This window comes from Somniosus microcephalus, unplaced genomic scaffold, assembly GCF_052327205.1.
Source record: "Somniosus microcephalus isolate GS21.2 unplaced genomic scaffold, FLI_Smic_1.0 scaffold229, whole genome shotgun sequence".
NCBI lineage: Eukaryota > Metazoa > Chordata > Chondrichthyes > Squaliformes > Somniosidae > Somniosus > Somniosus microcephalus.
The window spans coordinates 364891-380281 of NW_028225416.1; the positions used below are offsets into that span (position 1 = coordinate 364891).

Sequence of the window (15391 nt, forward strand, 5' to 3'; positions counted from 1 at the left end):
GCTAGCTTGAGCTAGTCATTTATTCAGCCATGTGGACTAGTGTACAGGCATCCATCTTGACTACTGCCTTGTGGGTAGCCCCTTACTAAACATACAGCTCCACCTAGTGCACCATTCTAGAATGACATGTTACTGATCATTACAGAGTGGTAGGTAAGTGCCGGTTATTTTTGATACAGGTCAGTCTGTTTATCACATGAGCAGCTGATTTGAAGTCGCTACAGAGGTGGAGGCAGTTAAACCAAGTCTCTCTTGTGATCATTCTGTGGGGTCGAAATGGGTCTTGGGGCCTTAGCACAAAATGGCCGCTATCAGATCTGCCGCCTTTTCTACTTCCCGCCTGATACTCCATTCCATTGACTGCAAGACAACTGAATATTGGGCGGAGCATATAACAGGCAGCCGGTGCAATACCGCCCTTTCTACAATAGAACAAACATGTCTATGTGCATAATTGGCTTCATCTTCCCCCTCCCTCATAGTATAGGCAGCCCGCCAGTACGTTGCGCAGGTGGCCACTTTTCGTATGTGAGAATCGGGAAGCTATCACAGCTGAGCCTCATCCTTTAATCAACCTCTCTGCAGCCCAGGGCACTGAGCCCCATTGCTCTCTCAGCAGAGATCAGCTGACTGAGCAGGGTGATGAGCTCTCTGGGTCATTGTGGCTGTGTACGACACCGGGTGATGCCTGGAACTATTGGCCATCGGGGAGATGTGATTTTCACTTCAATGCAAAAGGCAGATTGTGTGTGGTAAAATGGTTCACTAATTGTTAACTGTTGTTTTATTGATTGTACGCAGGAGCTGAATGGACTGAAGCAGAGGTGAGTGTGCATTTTAAACCATGTCTTGCACATTCATACACCATCTATTTATTTTTAAACCCTCCATTTAATGATTCAGACAAACCTGTTAATGAACCACTTCCACAGGTTCCAGGAAAAGAGTGTAAACGACAGAGATTGTGTGGTGAGCAGCAGTCTGGAGTTGGGTGTGTTTAGGGGACCCTTACAATACACAGCCTGGAAAGAAATGCAACAAATCCTCTCTCCCGGTAAGCACCAAAAGATTTACTGTAATCCTCTCTCCCGGTAAACACCAATAGATTTACCCTAATACTCTCTCCCGGTGAGCACCGATAGTTTTACCATAATCCTCTATCCTGGTGAGCACCAATAGATTTACCGTAATACTCTCTCCCGGTGAGCACTGATAGTTTTACCATAATCCTCTATCCCGGTGAGCACTGATAATTTTACCATAATACTTTCTCCCAGTAAACACCGATAGATTTACTGTAATCCTCTCTCCCAGTAAACACCGATAGACTTACCGCAATCCTCTTTCCCAGTGAGCTCCTATAGTTTTACCGTAATCATCTCTCCTGGTAAACACCAATAGATTTACCATAATCCTCTCTCCCAGGGAGCACTGATACATTTACCACAATCCTCCCTCCCGGTAAACACCGATAGATTTCCCGTAATCCCCTCTCCCGGTAAACATCGATAGATATATCGTAATCCTCTCTCCTGGTGAGCACCAATAGGTTTACCACAATCCTCTCTCCCAGTGAGCACCGATAGATTTACCATAATCCTCTCTCCTGGTGAGCATCGATAGATTTACCACAATCCACTCTCCCAGTGAGCACTGATAGATTTACCATAATCCTCGCTCCTGGTGAGCACCGATAGATTTACCACAATCCACTCTCCCAGTGAGCACTGATAGATTTACCATAATCCTCGCTCCTGGTGAGCACCGATAGCTTTACTGTAATCCTCTCCCCCGGTGAGCACCAATAGATTTACCATAATCATCTCTCCCGGTGATCACTGATAGATTTACCATAATCTTCTCTTCTGGTGAGCACCGATGGATTTACCATAATCCTCTCTCCCGGTGAGCACTGATAGATTTACCATAATCACCTCTCCCAGTGAGCACCGATAGATTTACCATAATCCTCACTCCTGGTGAGCACCGATAGATTTAATGTAATCCTCTCTCCCGGTAAACATCGATAGATTTACCATAATCCCCTCTCCCAGTGATCACCGATCGATTTATCATAATCGTCTCTCCCGGTGAGCACCGATAGACTTACCGTAATCATCTCTCCCGGTGAGCTCCGATAGATTTACCGTAATCCTCTCTCCTGGTGCACTCCGATAGATTTACTGTAATCCTCTCTCCCGATGAGCATCAATAGATTTACCGTAATCCTCTCTCCTAGTGAGCACCGATAGATATACCGTAATCATCTCTCCCGGTGCGCTCTGATAGATTTACCGTAATCATCTCTCCCGGTGAGCACCGATAGATTTACTGTAATCATCTGTCAGGGTGCGCTCCGATAGATTTACCGTAATCATCTCTCCCGGTGCGCTCTGATAGATTTACCGTAATCATCTCTCCCGGTGTGCTCTGATAGATTTACCATAATCATCTCTCCCGGTGCACTCTGATAGATTTACCATAATCATCTCTCCCGGTGTGCTCTGATAGATTTACCATAATCATCTCTCCCGGTGAGCACCGATAGATTTACCGTAATCCTCTATCCCGGTAAACACCGATAGATTTACCGTAATCCTCTATCCTGGTGTGCTCTGATAGATTTACTGTAATCATCTCTCCTGGTGAGCACCGATAGATTTATCATAATCATCTCTCCCGGTGCGCTACGATAGATTTACCGTAATCCTCACTCCTGGTGAGCACCGATAGATTTACTGTAATCCTCTCTCCTGGTAAACATCGATAGATTTACTGTAATCCTCTCTCCCGGTAAACATCGATAGATTTACCGTAATCCTCTATCCCGGTAAATACCGATAGATTTACCATAATCATCTCTCCTGGTGCGCTCTGATAGATTTACCATAATCATCACTCCCGGTGTGCTCTGATAGATTTACGGTAATCATCTCTCCCGGTGCGCTATGATAGATTTACCGTAATCCTCACTCCTGGTGAGCACTGATAGATTTACTGTAATCCTCTCTCCTGGTAAACATCGATCGATTTACTGTAATCCTCTCTCCCGGTAAACATCGATAGATTTACTGTAATCCTCTCTCCCAGTGAGCACAGATAGATTTACCGTAATCCTCACTCCTGGTGCGCTCCAATAGATTTACCATAATCATCTGTCATGGTGCGCTCTGATAGATTTACCGTAATCATCTCTCCCGGTGAGCACCAATAGATTTACCGTAATCCTCTATCCCGGTAAACACCAATAGATTTACCATAATCCTCTATCCTGGTGTGCTCTGATAGATTTACTGTAATCATCTCTCCTGGTGAGCACCGATAGATTTATCATAATCATCTCTCCCGGTGCGCTACGATAGATTTACCGTAATCCTCACTCCTGGTGAGCACCGATAGATTTACTGTAATCCTCTCTCCTGGTAAACATCGATAGATTTACTGTAATCCTCTCTCCCGGTAAACATCGATAGATTTACCGTAATCCTCTATCCCGGTAAATACCGATAGATTTACCATAATCATCTCTCCTGGTGCGCTCTGATAGATTTACCATAATCATCACTCCCGGTGTGCTCTGATAGATTTACGGTAATCATCTCTCCCGGTGCGCTATGATAGATTTACCGTAATCCTCACTCCTGGTGAGCACTGATAGATTTACTGTAATCCTCTCTCCTGGTAAACATCGATCGATTTACTGTAATCCTCTCTCCCGGTAAACATCGATAGATTTACTGTAATCCTCTCTCCCAGTGAGCACAGATAGATTTACCGTAATCCTCACTCCTGGTGCGCTCCAATAGATTTACCATAATCATCTGTCATGGTGCGCTCTGATAGATTTACCGTAATCATCTCTCCCGGTGAGCACCAATAGATTTACCGTAATCCTCTATCCCGGTAAACACCAATAGATTTACCATAATCCTCTATCCCGGTGTGCTCTGATAGATTTACCGTAATCATCTCTTCCGGTGAGCACCGATAGATTTACCGTAATCCTCTATCCTGGTGTGCTCTGATAGATTTACCGTAATCATCTCTCCTGGTGAGCACCAATAGATTTGTCATAGTCATCTCTCCCGGTGCGCTATGATAGATTTACCGTAATCCTCACTCCTGGTGAGCATCAATAGATTTACCGTAATCCTCTATCCCGGTAAACACCGATAGATTTACCATAATCCTCTATCCCGGTGTGCTCTGATAGATTTACCGTAGTCATCTCTTCCGGTGAGCACTGATAGATTTACCGTAATCCTCTATCCTGGTGTGCTCTGATAGATTTACCGTAATCATCTCTCCTGGTGAGCACCGATAGATTTACCGTAATCCTCTATCCTGGTGTGCTCTGATAGATTTACCGTAATCATCCCTCCTGGTGAGCACCGATTGATTTATCATAGTCATCTCTCCCGGTGCGCTACGATAGATTTACCGTAATCCTCACTCCTGGTGAGCACCAATAGATTTACCGTAATCCTCTATCCCGGTAAACACCGATAGATTTACCATAATCCTCTATCCCGGTGTGCTCTGATAGATTTACCGTAATCATCTCTTCCGGTGAGCACCGATAGATTTACCGTAATCCTCTATCCTGGTGTGCTCTGATAGATTTACCGTAATCATCTCTCCTGGTGAGCGCCGATAGATTTATCATCATCATGTCTCCCGGTGCGCTGCGATAGGTTTACCATAATCCTCACTCCTGGTGAGCACCGATAGATTTACTGTAATCCACTCTCCCGGTAAACATCGATAGATTTACTGTAATCCTCTCTCCTGGTGAGCACCAATAGATTTGTCATAGTCATCTCTCCCGGTAAACATCGATAGACTTACCATAATCCTCACTCCTGGTGAGCACCGATAGATTTACTGTAATCCTCTCTCCCGGTAAACATCGATAGATTTACTGTAATCCTCTCTCCCAGTGAGCACTGATAGATATACCGTAATCCTCTCTCCCGGTAAGCACTGATAGATTTATCGTAATCCTCTCTCCTGGTGTGCTCCGATAGATTTATCATAATCATCTCTCCCGGTGCGCTACGATAGATTTACTGTAATCCTCTCTCCCGGTGAGCACCGATAGATTTACCGTAATCCTCTCTCATGGTAAACAGCGATAGATTGACCATGTGAGCTTTTTATAGAAACATAGAAGATAGGAGCAGGAGTAGGCCATTCGGCTCCTCGAGCCTGCTCCGCCATTTAATGAGATCATGGCTGATCATCCAAACTCAGTACCCCATCCCTGCCTTCTCCCCATTACCCTTGATCCCTTTAGCCTTAAGAAATATATCCAACTCCTTCTTGAATATATTTAATGAATTGGCCTCCACCGCCTTCTGTGGTAGAGAATTCCACAGATTCACCATGATGTTACCGGTGCTGTCTGTAGCTGCCCTGATGGTGCCGTGACTTTAATAAATAGGAAGTCGTGCCCCACAGACCAGGAAAGTTTCATGTTCCATCCTTGATCTGTTTGAATCAGCCACAATGTCCATTAGACACAAATATCTATTGTTTCAGTATTCATAGAGGAGCCGGGAGTGTCTGGCGCAGCTACAGTGGCAATGGGAAGTACTGTGAGCAGTCTCCAGATTTCTCCCTACGCCCTGCGATGTGATATTCACTTCACACACCTCAGACAGTTGAAATGTTGAGTGGACACTGTTGGGATTCAAACCCGGGAATTCCGAACCCTTGGTCCAGTCTCAAACAGCTGAGAGACCTGAAGCTCAGAAGGAACACAGACCTGTTGAGCTCAGTTTTTCGAAGCCCTCAGCCATTGGCATGGCCTTGCACGCAGCGTGCAGTTAATGGGAACGAGGTAGGGTGCACTGCCCACAACTCTTGCTCCATTGACATTAATGAATGGACAAGGGCGAGCAGTGGACCAGACATTTTCTGATAATCTGACACTGCCGGTGAGGCTCGTCAGTGGAGCAGGGACTCTGAACATTCCACTCCACTTTTCAATGCCACAAACCATCTAGAAATGCACACACCAGGATCAAAGCTCAATCACACACCAGTATCAAAGCTCAATCACACACACCAGCATCAAACCTCAATCACACACACCAGTATCAAACCTCAATCACACACACCAGTGTCAAAGCTCAATCACACACCAGCATCAAACCTCAATCACACACACCAGGATCAAAGCTCAATCACACACATCAGGATCAAAACTCAATCACACACACCAGTGTCAAAGCTCAATCACACACACCAGGATCAAAGCTCAATCACACATCCCTGGATCAAAGCTCAATCACACACCAGGATCAAAGCTCAATCACACATCCCTGGATCAAAGCTCAATCACACACCAGGATCAAAGCTCAATCACACACCAGCATCAAACCTCAATCACACACACCAGGATCAAAGCTCAATCACACATCCCTGGATCAAAGCTCAATCACACACCAGGATCAAAGCTCAATCACACACCAGCATCAAACCTCAATCACACACACCAGCATCAAACCTCAATCACACACATCAGGATCAAACCTCAATCACACACACCAGTGTCAAAGCTCAATCACACACACCAGGATCAAAGCTCAATCACACATCCCTGGATCAAAGCTCAATCACACACATCAGGATCAAAGCTCAATCACACACCAGCAGCAAAGCACAATCACACACACCAGGATCAAAGCTCAATCACACACCAGCAGCAAAGCACAATCACACACACCAGGATCAAAGCACAATCACACACACCAGCATCAAACCTCAATCACACACACCAGCATCAAACCTCAATCACACACACCAGCATCAAACCTCAATCACACACACCAGGATCAAAGCTCAATCACACACACCAGCATCAAACCTCAATCACACACACCAGGATCAAAGCTCAATCACACACACCAGGATCAAAGCTCAATCACACACACCAGGATCAAAGCTCAATCACACACACCAGCATCAAACCTCAATCACACACACCAGTATCAAACCTCAATCACACACACCAGTGTCAAAGCTCAATCACACACCAGCATCAAACCTCAATCACACACACCAGCATCAAACCTCAATCACACACATCAGGATCAAACCTCAATCACACACACCAGTGTCAAAGCTCAATCACACACACCAGGATCAAAGCTCAATCACACATCCCTGGATCAAAGCTCAATCACACACATCAGGATCAAAGCTCAATCACACACCAGCAGCAAAGCACAATCACACACACCAGGATCAAAGCACAATCACACACACCAGCATCAAACCTCAATCACACACACCAGCATCAAACCTCAATCACACACACCAGCATCAAACCTCAATCACACACACCAGGATCAAAGCTCAATCACACACACCAGCATCAAACCTCAATCACACACACCAGGATCAAAGCTCAATCACACACACCAGGATCAAAGCTCAATCACACACACCAGCATCAAAGCTCAATCACACACACCAGGATCAAAGCTCAATCACACACACCAGCATCAAACCTCAATCACACACACCAGCATCAAAGCTCAATCACACACCAGGATCAAAGCTCAATCACACACACCAGGATCAAAGCTCAATCACACACACCAGGATCAAAGCTCAATCACACAGCCCTGGATCAAAGCTCAATCACACACACCAGGATCAAAGCTCAATCACACACACCAGCATCAAAGCTCAATCACACACCAGGATCAAAGCTCAATCACACACACCAGGATCAAAGCTCAATCACACACACCAGCATCAAAGCTCAATCACACACACCAGGATCAAAGCTCAATCACACACACCAGGATCAAAGCTCAATCACACACACCAGGATCAAAGCTCAATCACACACACCAGGATCAAAGCTCAATCACACACACCAGGATCAAAGCACAATCACACACCAGCATCAAAGCTCAATCACACACCAGGATCAAAGCTCAATCACACACACCAGCAGCAAAGCTCACACACACCAGGATCAAACCTCAATCATGCACACCAGGATCAAAGCTCAATCACACACACCAGCATCAAAGCTCAATCACACACACCAGCATCAAAGCTCAATCCCGATACTGAATCCCATTCCCCATTCAGACCCTACCGATTCCCATTCCCCATTCAGACCCTACCGATTCCCATTCCCCAATGAATTCCTATTCCCTATTCAATTTCAGAGCAATTTTTGTGCTGTGGGCCCACATTTAGCAACGACTGCATTGAGACGGCCCTGAACTCACCTGATGTCAAACCTTTACAGACCATTCATAGACACATAGAAACATCAAAGATAGGAGCAGGAGTAGGCCATTCAGCCCTTCGAGCCTGCTCCGCCATTCAATGAGATCATGGCTGATCATTCAAATTCAGTACCCTGTCCCTGCCTTCTCCCCATATCCCTTGATCCCTTTAGCCTTAAGAAATATATCCAACTCTTTCTTGAATATATTTAATGAACTGGCCTCCACCGCCCTCTGTGGCAGAGAATTCCACAGGTTCACCACTCTCTGGGTGAAGAAATTCCGCCTCATTTCAGTCCTAAATGGCTTACCCCTTATCCTTAGACAATGACCCCTGGTTAAGAACATAAGAACATAAGAACATAAGAAATAGGAGCAGGAGTAGGCCAATCGGCCCCTCGAGCCTGCTCCGCCATTCAATAAGATCATGGCTGACCTGATCCTAACCGCCAATCCACGGTTCTGGACTCCCCGGCCATCAGAAACATCCTTCCTGCATCTAGTCTGTCCAGGCCTGACAGAATTTTATAGGTTTCGATGAGATCCCCTCTCAATCTTCTAACCTCCAGTAAGTATAAGCCCAATCAACACAATCTCTCCTCATACGTCATTCCTGCCATCCCAGGTATCAGCCTGGTGAATCTTCGCTGCACTCCTTCCATGGCAAGAACGTCCTTCCTCAGGTAAGGCGACCAAAACTGCACACAGTACTCAAGGTGCAGTCTCACCAAGGCCCTGGACAACTGTAGCAAGACATCCTTGTTCCTGTACTCGAACCCTCTTGCTACGAAGGCCAACATACCATTTGCCTTCTTAACCGCCTGCTGCACCTGCATGCTTATATTCAGTGACTGGTGCACAATAACACCCAGGTCTCTTTGCACTTCCCCTTCTCCCAATCTATTGCCATTCAAATAATAATCTGCCTTCCTCTTTTTGCCACCAAAGTGGATAACCTCACATTTATCCACATTATAGTGCATTTGCCATGTTTCTGCCCAATAACCCAACCTGTCCAAGTCGTACTGGAGTTTCACGACATCCTCCTCACAGCATACCCTCCCACCCAGCTTTGTGTCGTCTGCAAATTTGGAGATATTACATCCAATTCCCTCGTTCAGATCATTAATATATATTGTGAACAGCTGGGGTCCTAGGACCGATCCTTGCGGTACCCCACTAGTCACTGCCTGCCACTCGGAAAATGACCCGTTTATTCCAACTCTTTGCTTTCTGTCCGCCAACCAGTTCTCTATCCAAGTCAATACCTTGCCCCCAATCCCATGTGCCTTAATTTTGCACGCTAATCTCTTATGTGGGACCTTATCGAAAGCCTTCTGAAAGTCCAAATACACCACATCCACTGGTTCTCCCCTATCTATTTTACCAGTTACATCCTCAAAAAATTCCAGGAGATTAGTCAAGCATGATTTACCTTTTGTAAATCCATGTTGACTCTCTCCGATCCTGTCACTGCTTTCCAAGTGCTCTGCTATGACATCTTTTATAATGGACTCTAGCATTTTCCCCACTACCGATGTCAGGCTTACCGGTCTATAATTCCCCGCTTTTTCTCTACCACCTTTTTTGAATAGTGCAGTAACATTAGCTACCCTCCAATCCATGGGTACTGTTCCAGAGTCTATCGAGTTCTGAAAGATGACCAGCAATGCATCTATTATTTCTAGGGCCACTTCCTTAAGTACCATGGGATGTAGATTATCAGGCCCTGGGGATTTATCGGCCTTCGCTCCCATCAATTTTCCTAACACCATTTCCCTACAATACTGATTTCTTTCAGTTCCACCCTTTCTTCAGACCCTATGTTCCCCAGCATCTCTGGGAGGTTATTTGTGTCCTCCTTTGTGAAGACAGAACCAAAATATGTATTTAGTTGGTCTGCCATTTCTTTGTTCCCCATTATAAATTCCCCTGATTCTGACTGCAAGGGACCTACGCTTGACTTCACCAATCTTTTTCTCTTCACATATCTATAAAAGCTTTTACAGTCTGTTTTTATGTTCCCTGCAAGCTTACTGTCATATTCTATTTTCCCTTTCTTAATTAATCCCTTTGTCCTCCTTTGTTGAATCCTAAACTGCTCCCAATCCTCAGAATTATTGCTTTTTCTGGCCAATTTATATGTCCTCTCCTTGGATCTTATGCTATCCCTAATTTCCCTTGTTAGCCACGGTTGAGTCACCTTTTTTGTTTTATTTTTATGCCAAACTGGGATGAACAAATTCTGTAGCTCATCCATTCGGTCTTTGAATGTTTGCCATTGCCTATCCACCGTCAACCCTTTGAGTGCCATTCCCCAATCAATCCTACCCAACTCGCTCCTCAGACCATCGTAGTTTCCTTTATTTAAATTGAGGACCCTAGTCTCTGAGTCAACTACTTCATTCTCCATGTTAATGAAGAATTCGATCATATTATCATCGCTCCGACCCAAGGGGCCTCGTAAAACAAGATTGCTAATTAATCCTTTCTCGTTACATAATACCCAGTCTAAGATGGCCTGATCTCTGGTTGGTTCCTCAACATATTGGTCCAGGAAACCATCCCGTAAACACTCCAGGAATTCCTCCTCCACAGTATTGTTACTAATTTGGTTGGCCCAATCTATATGTAGATTAAAGTCACCCATGATGACTGCTGTGCCCTTATTGCACACTTCTTTAATTTCCCTTTTAATGCCATCCCCAACCTCCGCCTTACTGTTTGGAGGTCTATATACCACTCCCACTAATGTTTTTTTCCCCTTGGTATTTCTCAATTCTACCCAACAGATTCCACATCATCAGAGCTAATATCCTTCATTACAATTGTGTTAATCCCTTCTTTAACCAGCAATGCTACCCCACCTCCCTTTCCTTTTTGCCTATCTTTCCTGAATATCGAATACCCCTGCATTGTTTTGAACTCGGGTCCGGTATTTGAAAGACAAATTTTCTTAGAAGCCTCCCCAGTTATTAATAGAAGAATCTTTCTGTATCTTTACACACAGAGGAAAATATGCCCCAATTCATTTGATTTGCTTCCTGGACCCTCTCTGTGCTGCGGCATGTATAACCACTCTGCGGTCTGTGTCTGGTCTCAGCTCGAATCAGTCTCAGGCTGGGGAGAGACAGACATTGAGCCTCGGTTCCTGGTCCTGATCACTCACCAGTATGGACACCAGGTGAGGCCCACTTCAAGGCTGAGCTGTGACACCTCCTGCAGTCAAATAATAGCTTGCCAACACTCCCTGTGCAGGCTGATATATGAAGGTCGGCCATGTGGGAATGATACTGAAGGCACTAGGGCTCCATGGAACCAGAACGGAGAAGGGAATCAATACCCTTGTATCGGGAGAAGAGAAAATATTGATAAAAAATTTAAAATGCCCCTGCGACATTGTGGAGGGTGAGTCATTTTGTAACAAGAGGGGTGTCAGCAACAAAATGTGAGGTGAAATGTGTCACAAGAAGGATGTGCTTATTGTATGCAAAGCCTTTAACACCTTCTTGATATATCGCCATGGATTTCAGTATTTTCATGCTCCAGTTATATTACTTAGAATATACAGCACAAAAACAGGCCATTCGGCCCAACTAGTACATGCCGACATTTATGCTCTACTCAAGCCTCCTCCCGTCTTTCCTCATCTAACTCTATCAGCATAACCCTCTATTCCCTTCTCCCTCATATGCTTGTCCAGCCTCCCATTAAATGCATCTATACTATTCGCTTCAACCACTCCCTGTGGTAGCGAGTTCCATATTCTCACCACTCTCTGGGTAAAGAAGTTTCCTCTAAATCTCCGATTGGATTTCTTGGTGACTATCTTATATTCATTGCATGCTTATAATGTTCTCCCTGTTTGTTGTTAAAAGTGCCGGCCTCGCTCACCCTGGATCCCAGAACCGCGCAGCCCAGGCTCGTACTGTCCGAGGACCTGACCGCGGTGCACATCGGTGACCGGAGGAGAAATCTGCCGAACGGCCGAGAGAGGTTCGAGCCCTGCACCTGTGTCCTGAGCAGCCAGGGGTTCACCTCAGGGAAACACTACTGGGAGGTGGTGGTGGCCAACAAGACCGACTGGGACTTGGGGCTGGCCCAGGAGACAGCCAGTAGGAAGGGGCAGATCACGCTGATGCCCTCGATTGGGTACTGGACCATATGTCAGAGGTACGAGCACACCTATGGGGCCCTGACTTCCCCCTCCACTGTCCTCAAGCTAACCGCCAAGCCCAGGAAGATTGGAGTCTACCTGGACTACGAGGGAGGACAGGTGTCATTTTACAACTCAGATGACATGTCCCATCTCTACACTTTCACCGACACCTTCAAAGGCAAACTGTTCCCTTTCTTTAACCCCTCGATGAACAAAAGTAAGAGAAACGTGGAACCTCTCAAACTGTGCCATTTAAAACTGTGATGAGTTAATTAGGCCAAATCTTGCTCAAAGAATAATAGCAATATAGTAATCTCGGATGTAATGCTTAAGTTATCCACCAGAGGGAGACAAATGTTAAAGGTTCATTTACCAGTGTTTTAAGGTAATGTTGCATTGTGGGAATGACTCATAGGATCATCCATCTTGGATGCATCGTGCAGTAGAATTAGAAGTGCATGCCTGTAGCTTGTAAGAGCTCTGTTCTCTCCTTATTCTGTGTAAATTAAAAGTAAAGTTTTGAGTTCCTGAAGTCTCACTTATATCAATTAATTGGACCTTACTACTCGGATATAACAGGCGAGTTCATGACACATGCCGTTACTAATGTGCAAATCAACCAGCAAGCCCAGGGGATTAAGAGATACGCCGTCAGTTGCGGATCTCCAGAATTTGCGGGTCGATTTACTCCGCCCTGCAGTTTGCTTCACACAAACGGTATCTCGCCCTTAGCCTCCCCGTTATTTTTTAATGACTTGCTGGATTTGAACATTAATTGCCCGTTAAGCGCACCGCAGAAAGTTAGGGCTGGAATTTAACAACATAAGTATCTTTTTAACCACGTGATAATTGTTAATGCTCAAATGCCGATCAAGCTCTCCGGCCCAGAAAGGAAACTATTGAAACTGTTGAGTCTCATTCCTGCATGTAGTAAATTCTTCCTAGAGATTTTTAAAATTAAAAATGTTTTTAATTTTTAAATGTTTATCCTACTTTTCCTTTCTGTCTCTTTTTCTCTCTCTTAATCCAATCTTTCTTTCCCTCTTTTTTATTTCTCTCTCTGCACTTGATTTGACTCTAATTCACCCCATTTCCTTCTCTGTCGTTCCTCTGTCTCTTTCTCAACCCTTAAATCTCATTGGTTCAGGAGATAAGACATCGTTCACTAAAATCCCAGATGCCCTGTTGCCCTCCCCGCGCCATTACCTGCTTGCACTTCCAGCAAGTTATGGCGCAAATTATACTCGAGCTGAAGTGTGCTGGAAAAAGTCTAACTAACGGCGCATTCCAGCAAGATTTGGTCCATTACAGCAGCCCCTCGACATTCTATATCTGTACAAACATTAGCATGCCTTATAGAACTATTTAGATTCAGTAAAACATAGAATACCATGAAATAAGCATTACCGTGAATAAACATTTTAATATGCAATAAACACTGATAAACACCAAACTGCTGTGTTTCATTCAATCGCCTCCTGTAACCTGTTAACTGCACATGAGGCAATATCCAATATTGAGTTATTGTTAAGCCTTTTCAAAACGCATCTCTGTAACCGATGTGTTCATCACCTTGCCTTGCGTCAAAGGCTCAGTGTCATACCTTTCTTGCTCCGTAAAGTGCCAGGAGATGTCTGTTTTCTATATTATAGGTGCTATTTCAATGCAAATTGCGGTGGTCATTTTTTCCCAGATTTCTCCTCTCCCCCGCACTTGTGATGTGATTCCACAGGTACAGTCCCCACCCCTCGCACCAGCTCCGTGTATCGGCCTATGTCGGGCAAATATTGCTGACCATTTCCCATTGCCATAGGCGTCGATTGCAAAAGCGCCGCTTAAACCGTATTAAGTGGGCCAGCTCTTTCGGGCAGTTCAAGCAGATGTTCTCACCTCTGCGATTACCTGTCAATCTCTTTTCAGGCAGCCCTTTCGCCTTTAGTCACCCCACCTTACCCCCTCCTGCCCCCGCCCCGTGACCTTCAGAACTCCTGTGATTGCTGTTCACAAACATTTACCTGCTGTAGAGGTGAAACTGGCTGAAGGTAAAACTGGCCAGAGTTAAAACTGGCCAGAGTTAAAACTGGCCAAAGGTGAAAATGGCCAAAGGTCAAACTGACCAGAGGTGAACCTGACCGAAGATGAAACTGACCGAAGGTGAAATTGATCGAAGGTGAAACTGACCAGTGGTGAACCTGACCAAAGGTGAACCTGACCAGAGGTGAACCTGACCGAAGGTGAACCTGACCGATGGTGAAACTGGCCGAAGGTGAAATTGATCGGTGGTGAAACTGACCGAAGGTGAAACTGACCCGAGGTGAACCTGACCGAAGGTGAAACTGACCAGAAGTGAAATTGATCGAAGGTGTAACTGACCAAAGGTGAAACTGACCGAAGGTGAACCTGACCGAAGATGAAACTGACCAGTGGTGAACCTGACCGAAGGTGAAACTGGCCGAAGGTGAAATTCAAAATCAAAATCAAATCAAATCAACTTTTATTGTCATTGTTAGTGCACAAGTGCAGTACAACGAAATGTAGGCTTGCGGCTCCCGAGAGTGTACATTTGGATTAAGACATTTAAACATTCAACATACATTTGGCTTGTAGTATATTAACATAAATATGACCATAATAAAGTGCATTGGCAGATGTGCAGGCTTTAGAGTTTATTTGTGGAGTTCAGTAGGGTGACAGCCCTGGGAAAGAAGCTGTTCCTAAATCTGGTCGTACGGGTGCGAATGCATCTGTAGCGTCTCCCAGATGGTAGGAGGGCAAACAGACTGTGGCTGGGGTGGGTAGGGTCTTTGATGATGGACCGTGACCTCCGTAGACAGCGTTTCTGGTATATGTGCTCTATGGTCGGTAGCCGGGTGCCGGTAATGCGTTGGGCAGTTTTGACTACCCGCTGCAGGGCTTTCCGGTCATAGTAGCTACAGCTGCCATACCATACTGTGATACATTTTGTCAGGATGCTCTC

General features: G+C 45.2%; 1 protein-coding gene across 1 annotated transcript; it reads left to right on the plus strand.

The window, feature by feature from the left end:
• The first annotated feature begins 737 nt into the window (after positions 1-737).
• Positions 738-12678, plus strand: LOC147082031 (zinc-binding protein A33-like). Its single transcript, XM_085980520.1, has 3 exons — positions 738-824; positions 933-1054; positions 12134-12678. Exons 2-3 carry the CDS (start codon positions 1033-1035, stop codon positions 12676-12678), a joined length of 567 nt encoding a protein of 188 aa, XP_085836646.1. The 5' UTR covers positions 738-824; positions 933-1032.
• The last annotated feature ends 2713 nt before the right edge of the window (positions 12679-15391 follow it).

What these genes read in the sequence shown, in the direction of transcription:
- LOC147082031 (XM_085980520.1), top strand. Translation starts at nt 1,033, where the DNA reads ATGCAACAAATCCTCTCTCCCG. An exon ending in GCAACAAATCCTCTCTCCCG is followed by an intron (nt 1,055 to 12,133) that starts GTAAGCACCAAA and finishes TGTTGTTAAAAG; the next exon opens with TGCCGGCCTCGCTCACCCTG.